Here is a 16,391-nt window from a genome sequence, read left to right on the forward strand (position 1 = left end):
AGACATTTCTATGGAAAACCTATTGTGTGTACAGGAAAGTAATCTTTTGGCCCACAAGGAGACCACACACATTCACTGGAATGTGAAAAGATTTTATCCCACAATGTTATCTCAAAGACCCCCACATCACACTTACAGGAAGTTATTGTGGTCCTTGATGTAAAACTCTGAATATCTTAGTTCTAACTCAACTTCTGATGTCAGTCACAGTATAATTCTAGGTACTGTAGAGATGAAAGACTGACACAGAAGAGTGAAAACAACAGCATGCACATACGTCTTTAAAAATTCATTGAAATTTAAGAAAGGAAGTATGTTTTACAAATATTACTTCATAGAAAGTTTTTACCTTCTTACAAAAAGACTTCACTAAATTTCTTTGTGAAGAAATATTACTTTGTGAAGGAAAGTAATTGCCCTGAAAAACAGGTTTCCCAGAATGATGTAGAAAGCATCGTTCCTTTGCAACATTCAATAACCTTCATGAGTACAAGTATTAAAAGATAACAACCAATAAGCCTGTTAGCCCAGCTATTCTGATACTAATTTTTCTTCTCAGAAGTTGATCTTCACACCCTCACAAAAATTTCTCAATAATATTAATAAAAAATTATAAACCAGTACAAGCAAGGACATTGAGTATGCAGCTATGAAGCATCCTTACTCAACAGTTATAGTCTAAATGTAATCACTTGAAAACAGCTGTCATGGTCTTCAGTACTGATCTTACAACTAGTGCAATCAAGGAGAGGACCAGTCAGAAAAAAGCATTGTGACTGACCATAAGTTTACAACTTAATATACAAATAGTTGCAATCAGATAGGACTAAAATCAGGAGGTAGTTTTGAGGGTAATGTTACGATAATAACTTTTCCTAACACAGATAAGTATCACTGTGATTCACGTAAGAAAACGATTTTCAATAAGTTAGTTAGCGGAAATGGGTGGGTGTCTGGTGCAGAGGTTTATTAAAGGTGACCAAACAGCAGCAGATATAGCCCACAGAGGAAAAAAAAAGGTGTGAAAGGTTTGTCAGTGTACACTAGCAAAAATGAATGGATATAGTGCACAGCAATAAAAAGCAGCACCAAAATGGGAGGAGAACTGAAGTCTTTATATCACATGGTAGAGATTTCTTGTGTTCATTCATCTTTGGCCAAGAATCATTAAACATTACTAACTAGCCTTTGAGTTTCTATTGTTGTGATAAAAAACATTATTCACAGAAAGCTATTTTTTGGCAATTTTTTACAGCATCTCACACTGTCTACGTGACCAAAAGAACCGCAACATCCTGCACAATTGAAGAAATTATCTTCTTCATGCATAGTGGTTATTAAGCATGTGAAAAACTGAGTCATTCGTGGTCTTTATGCGCATTTTTTATAATATAGGTTTTCCCTCTGAGGTCACAAATGCATCTTGAGGGCTTCATTAACTTGGTTTCAATTTTAGTTTGCAGGACGATAGGCTGACAGAAGGGGACAGAAACTGAATCAAACAAATGATGAAGCTATTGTTCCTGTCATCTTTTTAGCAAACATTTCCTAAATGGATCTCCTCTTGTTAATGTTCTCCACGTTAATAAGGCAGCATCTGCACAACAGGTTCCAGACCAAAGATAGGGTTAAAGAACACATCGGGAAAGCAAATATCCTACCTGTGCATTTTAATGTTGTGTTGCGTACCTGTTTCTTTCCTATTTTAGTTCTCCTGTTATTTCTCCATTCTAAGCCTTCTGCAGTGTGACTGCAGGGTAGAGTCACAGTAGTTTTCCTCATGGAGAATTTCTTAGGCATCTGAGGTGTCACTGAGAAAAAAATAATTTTAATGGAAACATTTTACTCAAAACCATACATAGGGGTATTGTCTAGAACTTTTCAGAAAAGCATATATTTTCTAGCAGCAATATTCTCAAAGCTGACTGGCACACTAATTGGGACGATACAAATGCTGGCATTTGAGCTAGTCAGTCTGCTCTCCCTTTCCTTCAGTGTCAAGGAAAAGAAACAGATGCTTCTATAGCACTGTTCATCTTGTCCTAAAAAAGACATCTAAAAAAGATCGGATTGGTCATTCCCTTTATAAACTGTATATATTTACTTCTGTAACACATATCTATTGACTGGCTACACCAGAACCTACTCCACACAAAATCAAAGTCTGATTTCCCACAACCATAAAGGCTTTCACCACTGCTGGTGATGCAAGTATGCAGTACTTTCTGTTCTAGAAACCACAAAGCAGGGAAAAATTCAGTTTAGAACATGAATCCAGCTTTCGAACGTGAATTTCCCAGAGCTGGGCATGCATGCATTATGACCACACTGTTGAAGAGTATTCTGCTCAGCGTAAGATAGAATGGCACTTTGTCTCCAACAACCGTGGCCTCATAGGAATACATCTTGTACAGCAACAAGCACCTTTTATTTGTTTTCTAAAGATTTCCATGATTAATCACGAAATGTGTCTTGTTTAGTTCCCTTGCCCTTCCAAGAAATTCTTCTAGTACATGCAAGACCCTTCTGGACTTTACCACTGCTGGATGTGGGAGTGAGTTCAAAGGCTTATTTAGTTCTTCTTCAGCTCCCTCTGTTGTTGATGGAGGGAAACTGCCTCTTCCAGAGTCAGTTCTCCAGACCTAAGTCCTGAAAGTACATGTGTGATCTGCACTCTGAATGACAAACATGCCTTACCCTACGGTGTGTTGAGAATAAGTGTCTACTGGCAGACAGGACTTTTGTCAATACCTATAGCCTTAGATATTGGAGGGGAAACTAACACAAGGCACACGTCTCCTTCAGTGGGTCATCACAGAGTATACACAACACCACATCCAGGCATGCAGACTGGTCGAAGTTCTGCAATTGTAGACAGGTCTCGGGTAGCCACATGCAAGGCAAAGGGCGGCCTTATCGCACTCTACAGGTACCTTAAAGGAGGCTGTAGCGAGGTGGGAGTTGGTCTATTCTCCCACATGCCTGGTGACGGGACGAGGGGGAATGGTCTAAAGTTGCGCCAGGGGAGGTTTGGGTTGGATATTAGGAAGAACTTCTTTACTGAAAGGGTTGTGAGGCATTGGAATGGGCTGCCCAGGGAAGGGGTTGAGTCACCATCCCTGGAGGTCTTTAAAAGACGTTTAGATGTAGAGCTGAGTGATATGGTTTAGTGGAGGACTGGTTAGTGTTAGGTCAGAGGTTGGACTCGGTGATCTTGGAGGTCTCTTCCAACCTAGATGATTCTGTGAAAGGAAAGAAGTATGCATGAATTCTCCTACTGTCCTGCCAGCTATGGATAGCTTTTTGAGGTGCAAAGGTGCAGCAACAAACCCTGTGCGCTGTTACAGCCCAGTGCAACTTAAATCCAGCTCCACACATGCCCCAGTGTAAAGGCAAAAAGGTTTATCTGTAACAGAAATTACTTGGCTGGGGATGAAGTTTTGTCTTTTCTTTTACCCTCACCCCCGATGTCTACTGTCTGCGTGACCTACCGTCCTAGTCTGCCTGCACACTGCTAACAGCAGGTCTGGCTTTCCTCTCGTTCGCTGTCAGCAGTGTAATTCTGCTGAAAGGAACCTGGCCCTGAGCTCGCCCTGCCCGGGGAGCGCTACACAGATTGCAGCTGCTGCACGCCACAGCCCTTGTCCATTGGACATGGGGAAACGCCATCCCACAGAATTACCCACATGATGCCATCCTGCGTGTGAAAATAACTCTTTGCCTGACCTGGAGTCTCCCAAGGTGTGTCTGCGGGCTGGGCCCCCCCAGGGGCACTATGGTGGGCCCTGCAGGTCCTGCTGGGCTCCTCAGCGCGGCCTCCTGCGTGCAGCTGCTGCCATCTTGTGACAATGGGGCTGCTCGCCACCGGGCCCCTGGCCACCAGCTGCTTCTTCATGGAGCTCTTAAACCTCGCGTACGTCGTCCTCTCTGAGGCGGCGACCTGCACAAGTGGAGGGAGCCAAAACACCAGGGTCAGTCATCGCTGAACATTGCTCTGTCCCCTCACGCTGTTGCAAATCTGCGTGGGCTCGGCACAGCTCTGAGCAGCAGGACATGGCGATGGGCATCGGGGTGGCTACACGGTACACAGCAAGTGATGGGATTTACTTTGCCCACATCACACAGGGGATGCAGCAACTCTCAGCTGCAGTAGAGTAACACAGGAGCTGCTCAGGAGCAGTCACAACTTTCAGGCAGCTGATCAGCACAATCCACAGAGAAATACTCGTTAAGAACTGGAAGGATCTAAGTATAAGTACATAAGGTGTGAGGAGAAAAAAAAATGGAGAAAGAAAGAAAGAAAGAAAAAAAAAGAAAAAAGAAAGACAGAAGGAAAAGGGAAAGGGGTAAAGGGGAAAAGGGGAAGATGGTGAAAGAGGGAAAGGGGGAAAGGGGGAAAGGGGAAAGTCCTATTTTGGTAAGTAACCCTGAATCATTTGACAGATAGAGACAATATCAGGTAGAGACAATAGATAGAAACCTAAATAAGGGCTGGCAAAAGTTCAGGTAAAATTTGAGATGCAATTCTTGTCACAGTCACATAGAAAGTCTGCAGCACAGAAGAAAATCAAATTTGTATCACTCATGCACTAGGATACAGCACTGACCTTAGAAAGACCCAAGACGTTTTCAGAGGTTCAGTTTAGCATCTTTGGGCTGGTCTCTCATGAGATAAAAGCATTCAGCTAACCTATCTTAGCTGTCTGGAACCAGGCTGGTTTTCAGATCTTTTCCCGAAGAAGGATTTAGCACATTTCTGATTTCTGAATCTTCTCATCACCAGCATGACACGCTCATGGTGTTATATTTAATGTTACACTTAATTTATTTAGCCATACTAAATTAAGATCAAATGACAGATTTACATTTCTTACTTTTAAATCCATACGTAAAAGGCAATTCTTAAACAAGAGGGTCAGAGAAACTGAATAATACCGAATACAAGACTGCTTTTCAGTTTAAAGGCAATGTATTAGGGCAACATGTGAAAGTATCAACAATAGTAAGGAAGCACTGCTAGTGTAATAGGCTTCAGAATCATTGTTGGACACTTCTGTGAATATTTATAGTATATTAAGCATTAAGTTTTGTTATTTTTTCATTATTTCTGACATAATGTTCTGTGCAAATTACAAGCTATCAAGATGTAACTTGAACTCTAGCATCCTGCATGGATTTTCTGAAATCAAACACACTCAGACTTGCTTTTGAAGTCAGCATTAGCAATCTGTGCTTGCTTTCTGACTACAGCTTTTTTCCTTTCATCAGACAAGTCTGCACCTTTTCCGTCCCCTCTACTCTAACTCTGAGGGCTCACTGCCTGGCAGACATCAAGCCTCACATAACCCCTAGGTCAGAAGACACATCCATATAAATACTGAAATTTCATAGTATATCACAAGCATCTCTCTGTATAGAACTGTATGAAACACTTTATAAAGTCTTGTTAAAATAAATGAACATGGACCTTAGCTATTTAGAGAACGTCGTAGAAACTGATGAACGTACCATTATGGTATTGTACAAATCAAAGGTAGTTGAGGTGATATCTAAGCCCACAAAAACCAACAGACACCCAAATTCCAGGTTTCACCTTTGCAAAGGCCTGTTCTATTCTCATCCCTAAAAAGGTACCCTCTGATTGAAGGAAAAAAAATAAAAAAGGAGTGAAAAGAAAAACAAGAGGCTAAGGCTAGTTCAGACTGGGAGCAAAAGAATGTTAGACAAGCAACAAGGATGTTAGACAAGCAACAAGCAGCAAAGATGGAGATAGCTTAGAAAAGCCCAAGGACAGAAATACTAAGAGAAAAAAAAAATGAAAATGAAAGCTGACAGAAAGGCAATAGCAAATGGACAGAAAGAGAGAAAGAAAACCTAAACAAGACATGAACAAAGAAAGAGAAAATTTTGTTTTTTCCACGATTTGTCACCACTACATGTCAATGTACCTTCAGAGACTGACAGCAAGAAGCAAACACCTTTAAAACAGAAAACAATTAAAGGCAGACAGAGAAGTCACCAGAGGTGCATGACTTTTAAGTTGAGAGTGTCTTTCACAATTGCCTCGGCAAAACATCATTGGAGCTGCATGGCCAAGGTCTGAGACTCAGGTAACTCATTTTGCCCTTTTGCATACCTTGCATCTTCTTATCTCCCCATAGCTAGCAGCCAGGTAGGCAGTAGCAGTACAAAAGCAACCTATTTACCATCATGTTTTGTGTCCCCCCAATTAAATATATATATGTGTGTGTATGTATGTATGTATTTGTGATTTTCTTCCCTTTTGCTAACCTATAAAGAAGGTTTTCTCTCTGCTCATGTGCTGCAAAACAGTTTTACAAAGCTGCCTGTGTCACACAGCATCTCATGCAAACAGGCTTCTTCAATACTGCTCTGCTTGCTAAGGTCAGGGGCACCTGATGGGCCAAGGAGATGTGCTAGAGCTGCATTACAGACACATAAACGAGGCCCTAGGCAGTTCTCAGGACAGTGTACAGGCGAACACCGCAGTTACTCCACACAGCTCAGCCAAACAGAGCAATCTGCATCGCTAGGTGAAGCAGCACACTGTTCATTCAGTTCTTTTTTCCTAGCAGGAGGCATTTCCCTACTCTACCGAGCGCCCTGGAGCCCAGCAGAGGCACTGTGAAGTGAAACATCTGCTTCGGCAACAGGGACAAAACGAGCAGCGTGTCCTTTTTAGTCTGAGTTGCAAGTTTCGAGTTTCAGCTCCTCCTTCGCATTCCGGGCCTGCCCTGGCTTCTCTCCCAAGTGTTTCGAAAATGGAGCCTCTCACAACTACTTACCCTCTGAAATATTCAGTGCCCAAAGCCAGGGTCTTTGTCGTTTTTCTGTCGATGGTTTTGTGTACTGCAGTTCTCTGCATACTGCAACTCAGATTTTTTAAACCTAAAACCAAAGATTTTTATTCTTTCGAAGTCAAGGATTCACGAGGAAGGATCGTTTCATTGGAGAAGTACAGAGGGAAAGTAAGTTACAACTTCATTTTATCTTTTTCTTGAATCTTTACTGAAAAACTGACATCCATTGGTAAGAAAACAAAAAGGTTGATTGTGGGAATTTACAGCAGAGATTTGTCCTAACTTCCTGTTATGTAAACAGTAAGCTACAGATAATATTATTTTTTTTTAGTCCTGCTTCCAGAATTAACTATTAGAGCTAATAAATGAAGAAAGAATTACTATAAATCAGTACGATATAAGAATGGAATTTGTGCATTTTAATCTTAGTTAAGAATAATGACATGTTGCATTGAATTTTAGACACTGATCTGAGAAATATCATTTTAATGCCTGCTCTAAATATCTGTTGTTTTGTTTTTACATGCTTATATTTAAACAAAGCTGACAGTTTAAGTTTATCCATTTATAGGATGTTTAAAGAAGGATGTCTCAAAGTAGCTCCAGCAGCTATCACTCTTATCAGTTTAATGAAATTATGACCAGAGAGTCTAGCTCTCAGGTAGGAATAGTGTGGTAGTGTGCTTTGTCACGTTAAGATTTAATTGAAATCTCTGTGCCATCTCAGGGTTCTTCCTCAGTGTTCTGACTTTATTTCTTCAAAGGCAACTTTGGTTGTAAACGTGGCGAGTTACTGCCAGAACACAGACAAAAACTACATCGCCCTGCAAGAGCTGCACAGGGAGTTTGGTCCCTCCCACTTCACTGTGCTGGCCTTTCCCTGCAACCAGTTCGGAGAATCAGAGCCCGGCTCAAGCCAGGAAATAGAGGCTTTTGCCAAAGGAAACTATGGAGTAACTTTCCCTGTTTTCCACAAAATCAAGATCCTGGGATCAGAAGCAGAGCCCGCATTTAAATTTCTAATAGGTAACTATTTTCTTTGGTATATTGAGCTGCCTCTAACCACAGTATTCACCCTCCAGTCCTGTAGGAGTTTGTTTGACAGGCCAGGTCTGAGCACACATCATAGCCTATGGAGAGAAACAGGCACTATGCACACATTTTGCACACATTTGTCTCATTTTAATGTGGATATTGAGGAATACAAAGGTTAGAAGACCCTGAAAGCATCTGTTTCTCCCCACTGAGGATAAAAACAGCTTACTGCAACCAGCCCAGCTAGAAACATCCAATCTGATGGATGTGTAAACCAGAGTGCAAAGACACCCCCTACAAAATCCTGCTTCAGATTATATGACATCTGTTGGAAAACAACTTTTCTTACAGAGAAAAGTGTAACTATGGGTGTCTTAATATTACTGGAAGATACAACATAAATGCATACAGATGAGAAGACTCCTTTTTTAGCAAAGAGCAACCAAGAGCATACAGTAGGATATATAACCACTAATTTGCATTAATTTATCTTGTGACCTTAGGGCCCAACTTGTAAAATGGGCTTGCACTGTTGGGAAGCCCTGTTAGAGTAAACATTTACTGAGCCTCATACTCTCATAAGCAAAATGAAATTCTACTTAGCTGACCAAGAAGCTCACAAACCTAAATCTGACTTTAAAAGCCTTCCTGAATTTGCCTCCCTGAATTGAAAGCCTCCCCTGAGCTTTGGCCAGGTATTTGATCCATACTAAACACCAATATTATGAAAGAAAGGATACTTAGGACATAACCATCCTCTATAACGTCTTTTTAACTAGAAAATGGGGTAGGAGAAGGCCCGAACTTTTATTCCACTTCCCTGCCCCAGACAGGATCACAAGTACCTAACCAATATTATAGGTGCTTCTCCGAACTATTACAGTAGTCCTGTAAAAAACTCCAGAACATCCCAGCCTGTTGCAGTTCTTCACAATCCCTTGTCAGAAAACTCTTTCAACATCTAAATGAAACGTCTCACACCACTTACGCCTATTGCTTCTTGCTGTATTCTCTGTGATACCTTTTATGTTCTTGAAAATGATTATCATGGCCCTCCTCACTTACGAGCCTTTTAAGTGGTCGGCATTATCACTGCCACTGTGTTTCCTCCCACCTCCTCCTAGGCACGTCACCGAAGACGTCAGGTAAAGCCTCATCACCCTGAGTTGCCCTGATGTCCAGGGGAATTTCTGAATGCATTCTGGAGGTGCTTCTCAGTTCATTATAGAAGAGACTAGGGCAAGAAGGTATCAGAGTTGGGTGGGATGAATCCAGGCCTCAGACTCAGATTCTAACTCAAGTGCAGTCAGCGTCAGGCTTTAATACCTACACAGAAACAGGACTGTTACATCCACACATTCAGTTCTTACTTGATACGCTGTTTGCACAAAGGGAGAAGGATCCTCTAGTACTTAAGTATTTTGACATAAGGTCTTTCTTTTCCCGAGTTCCTTTGCTTCATAAGAAATTCCTGTGCATCTTCAATTAAACAAGCAACTGTTTCCTTAATTTGATTGTCTAGACATTCAGAGGGTTGAACATCTCCATGCTACATCCCCTTCTGACTGTGACTGCTAGCTAGCATTTTTCCAGCACTGTCAGTCTGGTGCAAAAAGAATTCACTGGCAGTGAATACAATGCCAGGGCCTTCACACAACTACTTGTTGCTTTCACAGCAGCAGGGCATTTTGCCATTAAGACCATGTCCAAACTTCTAGGAAAGAACAAGGTAGGATTGCTTCGAAATAAATAGCTGAAGAATCACTGCAGGATAATGTCACAACTAGAAGAGTAAGGGAGTCACTAAAATGATCCAATACCATTCTTACAGATTCTTCAAAGAAAGAGCCTCGGTGGAATTTCTGGAAGTACTTGGTCAGTCCTGAGGGTAAAGTTGTGAAATTCTGGAGACCTGAAGAGCCCATAGAAAGTATCAAGCCAGAAGTAGCATCATTAATCAGGCAAATCATCATGAAAAAAAGAGAAGACCTTTGAAAAAGCCATTCACTCCGTGAATCCATTCAACAATGGATCAAAGCAATCCAACAGCATGGTTGTACAGCCTTACCACATTCCTGAGAAATGCTGCTAGAAGTTAAACCATCAGGTGATTTTTTGTTGTTTTTTCTCTTTAGTGTTAGTATTTTCAGCTACACTATGTCAATTAATGTCGGGTTGGCTCCTGCAACAGCCTTGAGAGCAAGCCACTGAGGTCAATGAGGATGGCAAGATACTCGGTACTTTGCAGGCATGGACGTTCAATTTGCATAATGTTTCTGAATGTTTATTTACATTTGCTAACAGCTAATATCAATTTTCACCAGCAGGAAGATAGCTAAAAGGAAGAGGATTGGTGATAAATTACTCAGTATTTGCACAGAAGACATTTTGTTTCCTATCTACCAGTGACAAATTGGTTTTGAGACAAATGCAAGTGACCATACTAGCTTTACAATATTGACAGAGGAAAATTAATGAACTGTGGAGCTTTCAATTAAGTTGTAAAAACCTGTACATAGAAAGTAATATTATTAAAAGAAAAAGAAAAAAAAAATGCAAAACTGTTTCCTTGCCCACTTTCTGTGTTTTGATTCAGCATGCTTTTCACCCTTACAGCAACACCTTTAACCTCTTTAGCCTTCTCCGTACATTGGCAGTGCAGTACAATGCCTTGACTGTGCGCACATGTCCTGCTGGATTTCCTGTCTTCTGACCTGGATGAAGGCAGGGCTTGTGTGCATAAACATGGCAGCTTACAGCAGGAGCCAAAGGGCAACAAAAATCAGCAGCATGGCTCTCTAACAAACATCCTCAAGCACAGCTTTCTGAGGCTATCCAATACAATGCTCCCGAGCCACCTAATGAACAAAGTCTTCAGGTAGAGACATTTGAAGGGGACAAAGGGTCTTGCCTCAAGCCTTGCTCTTCTCACCTTGCAGTTTCCCCTCTCCAGCATGTAACTGCAATGCCATTCCCAGTTCTATTCCAGTGTTCTAGTTCAAACTGATATTCTGATTGATCTGTCTGATGAAGGGAGAAAATAAATTGGAATGAAGACCCTATGCCAGCTGTCTGAAAGGAGAGCTGAGAGGACAGGAACAAGAGAGATCAGTATCTCCTATATGAAAGTGAACAGGCAGAATTAGTGCTGCTCTGTAAGACTAGCAGTGACTGAAAATAATTGAATTTGTAAAAAAAAGAAAAACACTTTTGCCTGAGAAAACACTAATTGAATTTCACAGAATCACAGAATCACAGAATTTTCTAGGTTGGAAGAGACCTCAAGGTCATCGAGTCCAACCTCTGACCTAACGCTAACAGTCCCCACTAAACCATATCCCTAAGCTCTACATCTAAACGTCTTTTGAAGACTTCCAGGGATGGTGACTCCACCACTTCCCTGGGCAGCCTGTTCCAATGCCTCACAACCCTTTCAGTGAAGAAGTTCTTCCTAACATCTAACCTAAAACTCCCCTGGCTCAACTTAAGCCCATTCCCCCTCGTCCTGTCACCAGGCACGTGGGAGAACAGGCCAACCCCCACCTCGCTACAGCCTCCCTTGAGGTACCTAAAAAGAGCGATAAGGTCACCCCTGAGCCTCCTCTTCTCCAGGCTGAACAAGCCCAGCTCCCTCAGCCGCTCCTCGTAGGATTTGTTCTCCAGGCCCCTCACCAGCTTCGTCGCCCTTCTCTGCACCCGCTCAAGCACCTCCATGTCCTTCTTGTAGCGAGGGGCCCAAAACTGAACACAGTACTCGAGGTGCGGCCTCACCAGAGCTGAGTACAGGGGGACGATCACCTCCCTAGCCCTGCTGGTCACACTGTTCCTGATACAAGCCAGGATGCCGTTGGCCTTCTTGGCCACCTGAGCACACTGCTGGCTCATATTCAGCCGACTATCCACCATCACTCCCAGGTCCTTCTCTGCCTGGCAGCTCTCCAACCATTCCTCTCCCAGCCTGTAGCTCTGCTTGGGGTTATTGCGCCCCAGGTGCAGGACCCGGCACTTGGCCTTGTTAAACTTCATGCAGTTGGCCTCAGCCCATCGGTGCAGCCTATGCAGATCCTCCTGCAGAGCTTTCCTACCCTCAAGCAGATCGACACACGCACCTAACTTGGTGTCATCTGCGAACTTACTGAGGGTGCACTCGATGCCCTCGTCCAGATCATCGATGAAGTTTCTTACTGCTTGGTCAGAATCTGATATATCTATCTCTATAGTAGTGTGAGTATAGGTACCATTCTATGTAGGTACCGTTCAGTCCTGAATCTGAACAGAGTTTATTTTTTTCAAGGCTTACTGTTTAATTAGTGTTCCTCCAAAAACTCACTATGCTTGTATTAATTGTTCTTCATGAGACATGCCAACTATTCCAATGCAATATTTAAGGCAGATCACTGGTAAACTAAACACTTCCTTCTTAAAGTTATTCCAAGGTAAAAACAAAGCATCTCTAACTGTCAAATTTGCACAGACTTAGAAAGGAGAATAAATAAAAAGAAAATTAGAGCACTGTTATACAAGCACACATTTATCTATGCTCAAAAGTCAGCACAATAATAGATGTATGCATGTTTGTGCCCACTTATAGTTTAAATTGGATACTGCATATAAAATATATGTACTAAACTAAAATCACTATGAACAGATTAAAACCTATTTATTGGACTTTTCAATAATCCCAGCAACTTCAGCTAAAACTGCCTTTACGGTTACCAGAATTCAGTCCACAATTGTTAAAGTTTCTTCAATTCCACTTAAGCATTAACTATTGTAGCCTTGATCCTAATGATTCCTTTATTTCTTTCCCTCACTCTTTAGGTCTCCTCTTTTTCTCCAACAAATACCATTAACCAGCTCCTATTTCCAAAAGTTTACCCAGGAATGCAAATATTCTAAATCTACTTCAGTCACTTGACATGTCCCTGTTAATGCAAGCATTATCAGAAAATATTTGTTTGCTGAGCCCATACATCAATGTTCCAGTAAATAAGAGCAATATTAAAGGAGCTGCGAAGTCATAGGATGAATTCCAAAACAAAATTTATGTCAGACTAGAACCCCTTTTTCTCATGCTCCTGTCTGTGACAAAAGATGATGATGTTACTTGTACTCCCTATGGAGAGCAGTCTACAGACCATGTTATCACCTGACCTGTCTCAGTCATGGTGAAGCCAAAAAAATGCCAAGTGTGCAAACAATTACACAGACAGATTCTGAACTCTGGCTCTGGGCAACATATTTACATGGATGTTGCTCCTGTCATTCTGAAATCCCACGTGAATGACCTGTAGCTCTAGCAGCTTGATTTCTCCATTTAAAAAGCAAAAATAAATGCTATTTCCACATCTGAGCATGTCCCTAGAGCACAGTCACTAAGGAAGAAGGGCTCTGTAGAAGCACATCATGTCAGTCCTTGTTACAGCAATACATTTCTTACTGCTGTCTGTGGCTCTAGTTTGGTTCTACTAGTGTGGAATTGACAAACTTCTCAGCACCTATGATTCATGAGAAATTCCTTTCCCTAACCCCCTTTGCTCATTTTAAACTATTTTTTGATCAAAGTAAGCAAGTTTCAGAGAAACAAAAGTGCTGCTTTTCTGCCAGCTCCCATTTAAGTCAACTCAGCCTAAGCTGAAGCCACACACCTCTCCCACAGAAGGACCTGCAGCTGCTAAGAAAAAGCCAAGAGTTTCCAAATCGCTTCTGTGGTTCCACTGTCTGCTTCTTGACAGTGCCCTGAGTTCTCCAAAGGCCTTAGCCTTTGTTTGTAAGACTCTGTTTAACCTTAGGATCATATTTAGTGGTGGAAGAAAACATACTCACAAGGGGCCCAAACCTGAAACTTTTACTGAAGTTACTGAATTTACATAAATTAGTAATCTCTTTAGAAACCAATTGGATTAGCTCCATAATTGTGTAAAATATACTTAAATATATTTTTATAGATGCACACAGTTTGTGTAACCTAGCACACCTTCTTTCAGTCAGGGGAACTAGTCTAGCACAGGGTCCCACACCAGCTAAGGATGCGATGAGGTATTCATAGCAACAGTCTTAATATTCTTGTCTCAACAGTGATGCAGTGATGTGCTGATGTGGCAGTGTAGTTAGTTGCTGGTGTATGGGGAGCAGCTAACTAACAACACACTGCCTAATCACCACACACAGCACTAGGACCAACCTAATTCTGGAGAGCTTCACAACGTTGTTCCCATTTCTCTTCCTAGAAGGCCTTCATTTAGACGGTTTGCAAGGCACATTACTTGCTTTGTTTGAGTGCTCCTGTAACAAAGAGTTTCTTTTGCATTCCATAAAGAGAAAGTGCAGAGATGAAGACAGAGGTAACGTTCTGATGCCTGTGGCAGTATGTTTGATAGAAGCTTACAGTGTAATATGAATCAAAAGGATCCATTTCCTTCCAGCCTGTAACCTGCCAAAGAATAATATATGTCCTATTCAAACTCTATTGTCTCCTGGTGAGAATATGTGCAGTTTTTTAGGGCATCCATGTTCACAAATTAAGCCATTTAAGCAAGGGGAGAAAAAAAGGTTTAAAAATTACTTCTGTTCTATAGAATGGAAAGGTAATTATTGTTCAGTTATAGCCTTCAGGCAGTTACTGAAATGTGATTTTAAGCCTTTCCAACTTCTAATTACTCAATGCAAAAAAAAATCATTTAATTAAATTTAAAAATTAAATAAATAACGTTTTTAATTGTTCTTTTAAGAAAACTTCCAGAGAAATTAAAGTGGTTTGATTTTTTTTTCAAATCTGAAATAATTATTGAATTAAGTACCTGCCTGTTTCAAGCATTTATAAACTTCCTACTACCTTGGTATATAGAAGCAGACACACCAAAAAAAAAATCGAAACCAACCAAAAATTCTCTCAATTCTTTGGATAAGGGGAATACAACATACAACTATAATACTGAAAATGAGCCTGACAGTCAAAAAACAGTAATAATCAAATGGACCCAGAAGTTTCCATATACAAAACTAGCAGCTCTCCAGTTTGATGCTAAAGGTATGTGTATCAGGATAGCAACTGCATGTTAGCTGATGTCAGAATTTCAACCAGCTAACATACACTGCCATCCCGTCACACACAGGTGCACCACCTCCCTTACTGGAAATTAGATTCAACATCAACAGCGATGGACTGGCCCTGCAGCTGGTGACAGTGCAGTAGTGACTGCTACACTCAAATACAGCAGCCACCGAACAACACACTGCCTACAAGCCACAGAGTTCATGCAGACTGAGATTCCTCCTGAAATGCACGTACCTGGAGACATCTACCTAAATTCAGCTTTGTGTACCTGTTTCAAGTTTCATGTTTCATATACATATAAATACACACGTATGCATGTTCAAGCAGTAAATACTTACATGCAATGGATGACACAGATAAGTTTCCAATTCAGTAAGACTTGAATTAAATTAATTGTACAAAACCCACATGGAATGTGAGAAGTATCAGACTCCAGACTACCAAAAAGGAATGGGAAATTGTTGTAAACAATTTCTTGCCTTGCTTTGTACCAGCACCAGTGTAGTATGTTGTCTCCACAAGTAAATTAGTATCATACATACTTACTTCAGTCCTTTTCTTCCTTGAGCATCCATATTGGTCATTGTGGGAGCCCAGGCCTGTGACTAGATGAGCCAGGAGTTTAACTCAGTGTAGTTGATTTTCTTATTTTGAAATACGAATCATTACTGATTACTTCATAGCACAAATTGACTTCAGGTGATGAGGCTCACTGTACCTCCCTTTACAGAAAGATGCCTAAGGACTCTAAGATTCAAGCTCATAGATTTAGGCTGGATGGAGGTAAAATTTTACCTACAACATCCATTTTGAAAGAAAGCCCTTTGAAGTCATGCTGAAGTCAGTCACTAAGTTAAATGTCTTGGATCAAAGCAAATTAGTACCAAAAATTAATATCAAATTTGAAGACTTCTCTTTGTTCTTAAAAGCAAGGCTTAGGTCACTGAAAATAAATCTCACCAACCCTGCATTCTCAATACAAAACAAAAGACTAAGACATTTACTTGTCGGAATGCTGCTGTTAGCAGCTACAGAGTAGTGTTGGCTAATTGCTTTCTGGTTTGTCCCACAGCAAGAGGAGGCCACCTCTGAGTTTTCCACGATGCTTGTGAATGCAACAATATGGAGTGCAGCTAGCAGCTGTTCACACCTCTGAGACAACAGCCAGCTAACAGGCACTGCCAGACTGCTACAATCTGCTGTTTTGGCCATTGGCTCCCCCTCAGCCCCCAGTCAAACCTTCTTCTCCTCGAGCCCAGTCATTGCTCATTATAACAACACAGCTTTTCCCGTGGGGTCACTTACAGAACATTTTTATTTTGGAGTGCCATTCTCAGCATGCTGGCGGCAAAATTTATTTTGCTGTCATATCTAAGGGTGCACTGCTTATCTCCTGCTTTGTCACTTCCAATACGGTCATTTCCTTTTACACCTTCACCCAGTCCATCACTTTATGCATTCCATTCTCACTAGGTTTT

General features: G+C 41.3%; 2 protein-coding genes across 3 annotated transcripts in view; one reads left to right on the forward strand and one right to left on the reverse strand.

The window, feature by feature from the left end:
• Positions 1 to 16,391, reverse strand: part of CDC20B (cell division cycle 20B) — a gene marked incomplete at both ends in the record, with an annotated part of 33,012 nt that overhangs the window by 15,743 nt on the left and 878 nt on the right. The window contains one exon of the mRNA XM_082782813.1: positions 3,727 to 3,940. Within this exon, the coding sequence (XP_082638939.1) occupies positions 3,727 to 3,940 (214 nt within the window). The remainder of the gene's footprint in view (positions 1 to 3,726; positions 3,941 to 16,391) is intronic.
• Positions 6,773 to 15,119, forward strand: GPX8 (glutathione peroxidase 8 (putative)). Of its 2 annotated transcripts, XR_014319266.1 has the most exons (4): positions 6,773 to 6,989; positions 7,586 to 7,847; positions 9,688 to 9,963; positions 14,972 to 15,119. XR_014319266.1 is itself a non-coding variant. In XM_082782480.1 (3 exons), exons 1-3 carry the CDS (start codon positions 6,783 to 6,785, stop codon positions 9,849 to 9,851), a joined length of 633 nt encoding a protein of 210 aa, XP_082638606.1. In that variant the 5' UTR covers positions 6,773 to 6,782; the 3' UTR covers positions 9,852 to 10,484. The 2 variants fall into 2 exon arrangements, 1 of the variants encoding a protein (XP_082638606.1); XM_082782480.1 differs by lacking the exon at positions 14,972 to 15,119 and having other exon boundaries at positions 9,688 to 10,484.

The sequence above is a fragment of the Aythya marila genome (assembly GCF_965140915.1).
Source record: "Aythya marila genome assembly, chromosome: Z".
Taxonomy (NCBI): Eukaryota; Metazoa; Chordata; class Aves; order Anseriformes; family Anatidae; genus Aythya; species Aythya marila.

Bases quoted from the DNA above. Each gene is read 5' to 3' on its own strand.
- GPX8 (XM_082782480.1), top strand. From the start codon at position 6,783: ATGGAGCCTCTCACAACTACTTACCCTCTGAAATATTCAGTGCCCAAA. The intron at 6,990-7,585 runs GTAAGTTACAAC...ATTTCTTCAAAG, and splicing joins TGGAGAAGTACAGAGGGAAA to GCAACTTTGGTTGTAAACGT. The intron at 7,848-9,687 runs GTAACTATTTTC...CCATTCTTACAG, and splicing joins CGCATTTAAATTTCTAATAG to ATTCTTCAAAGAAAGAGCCT.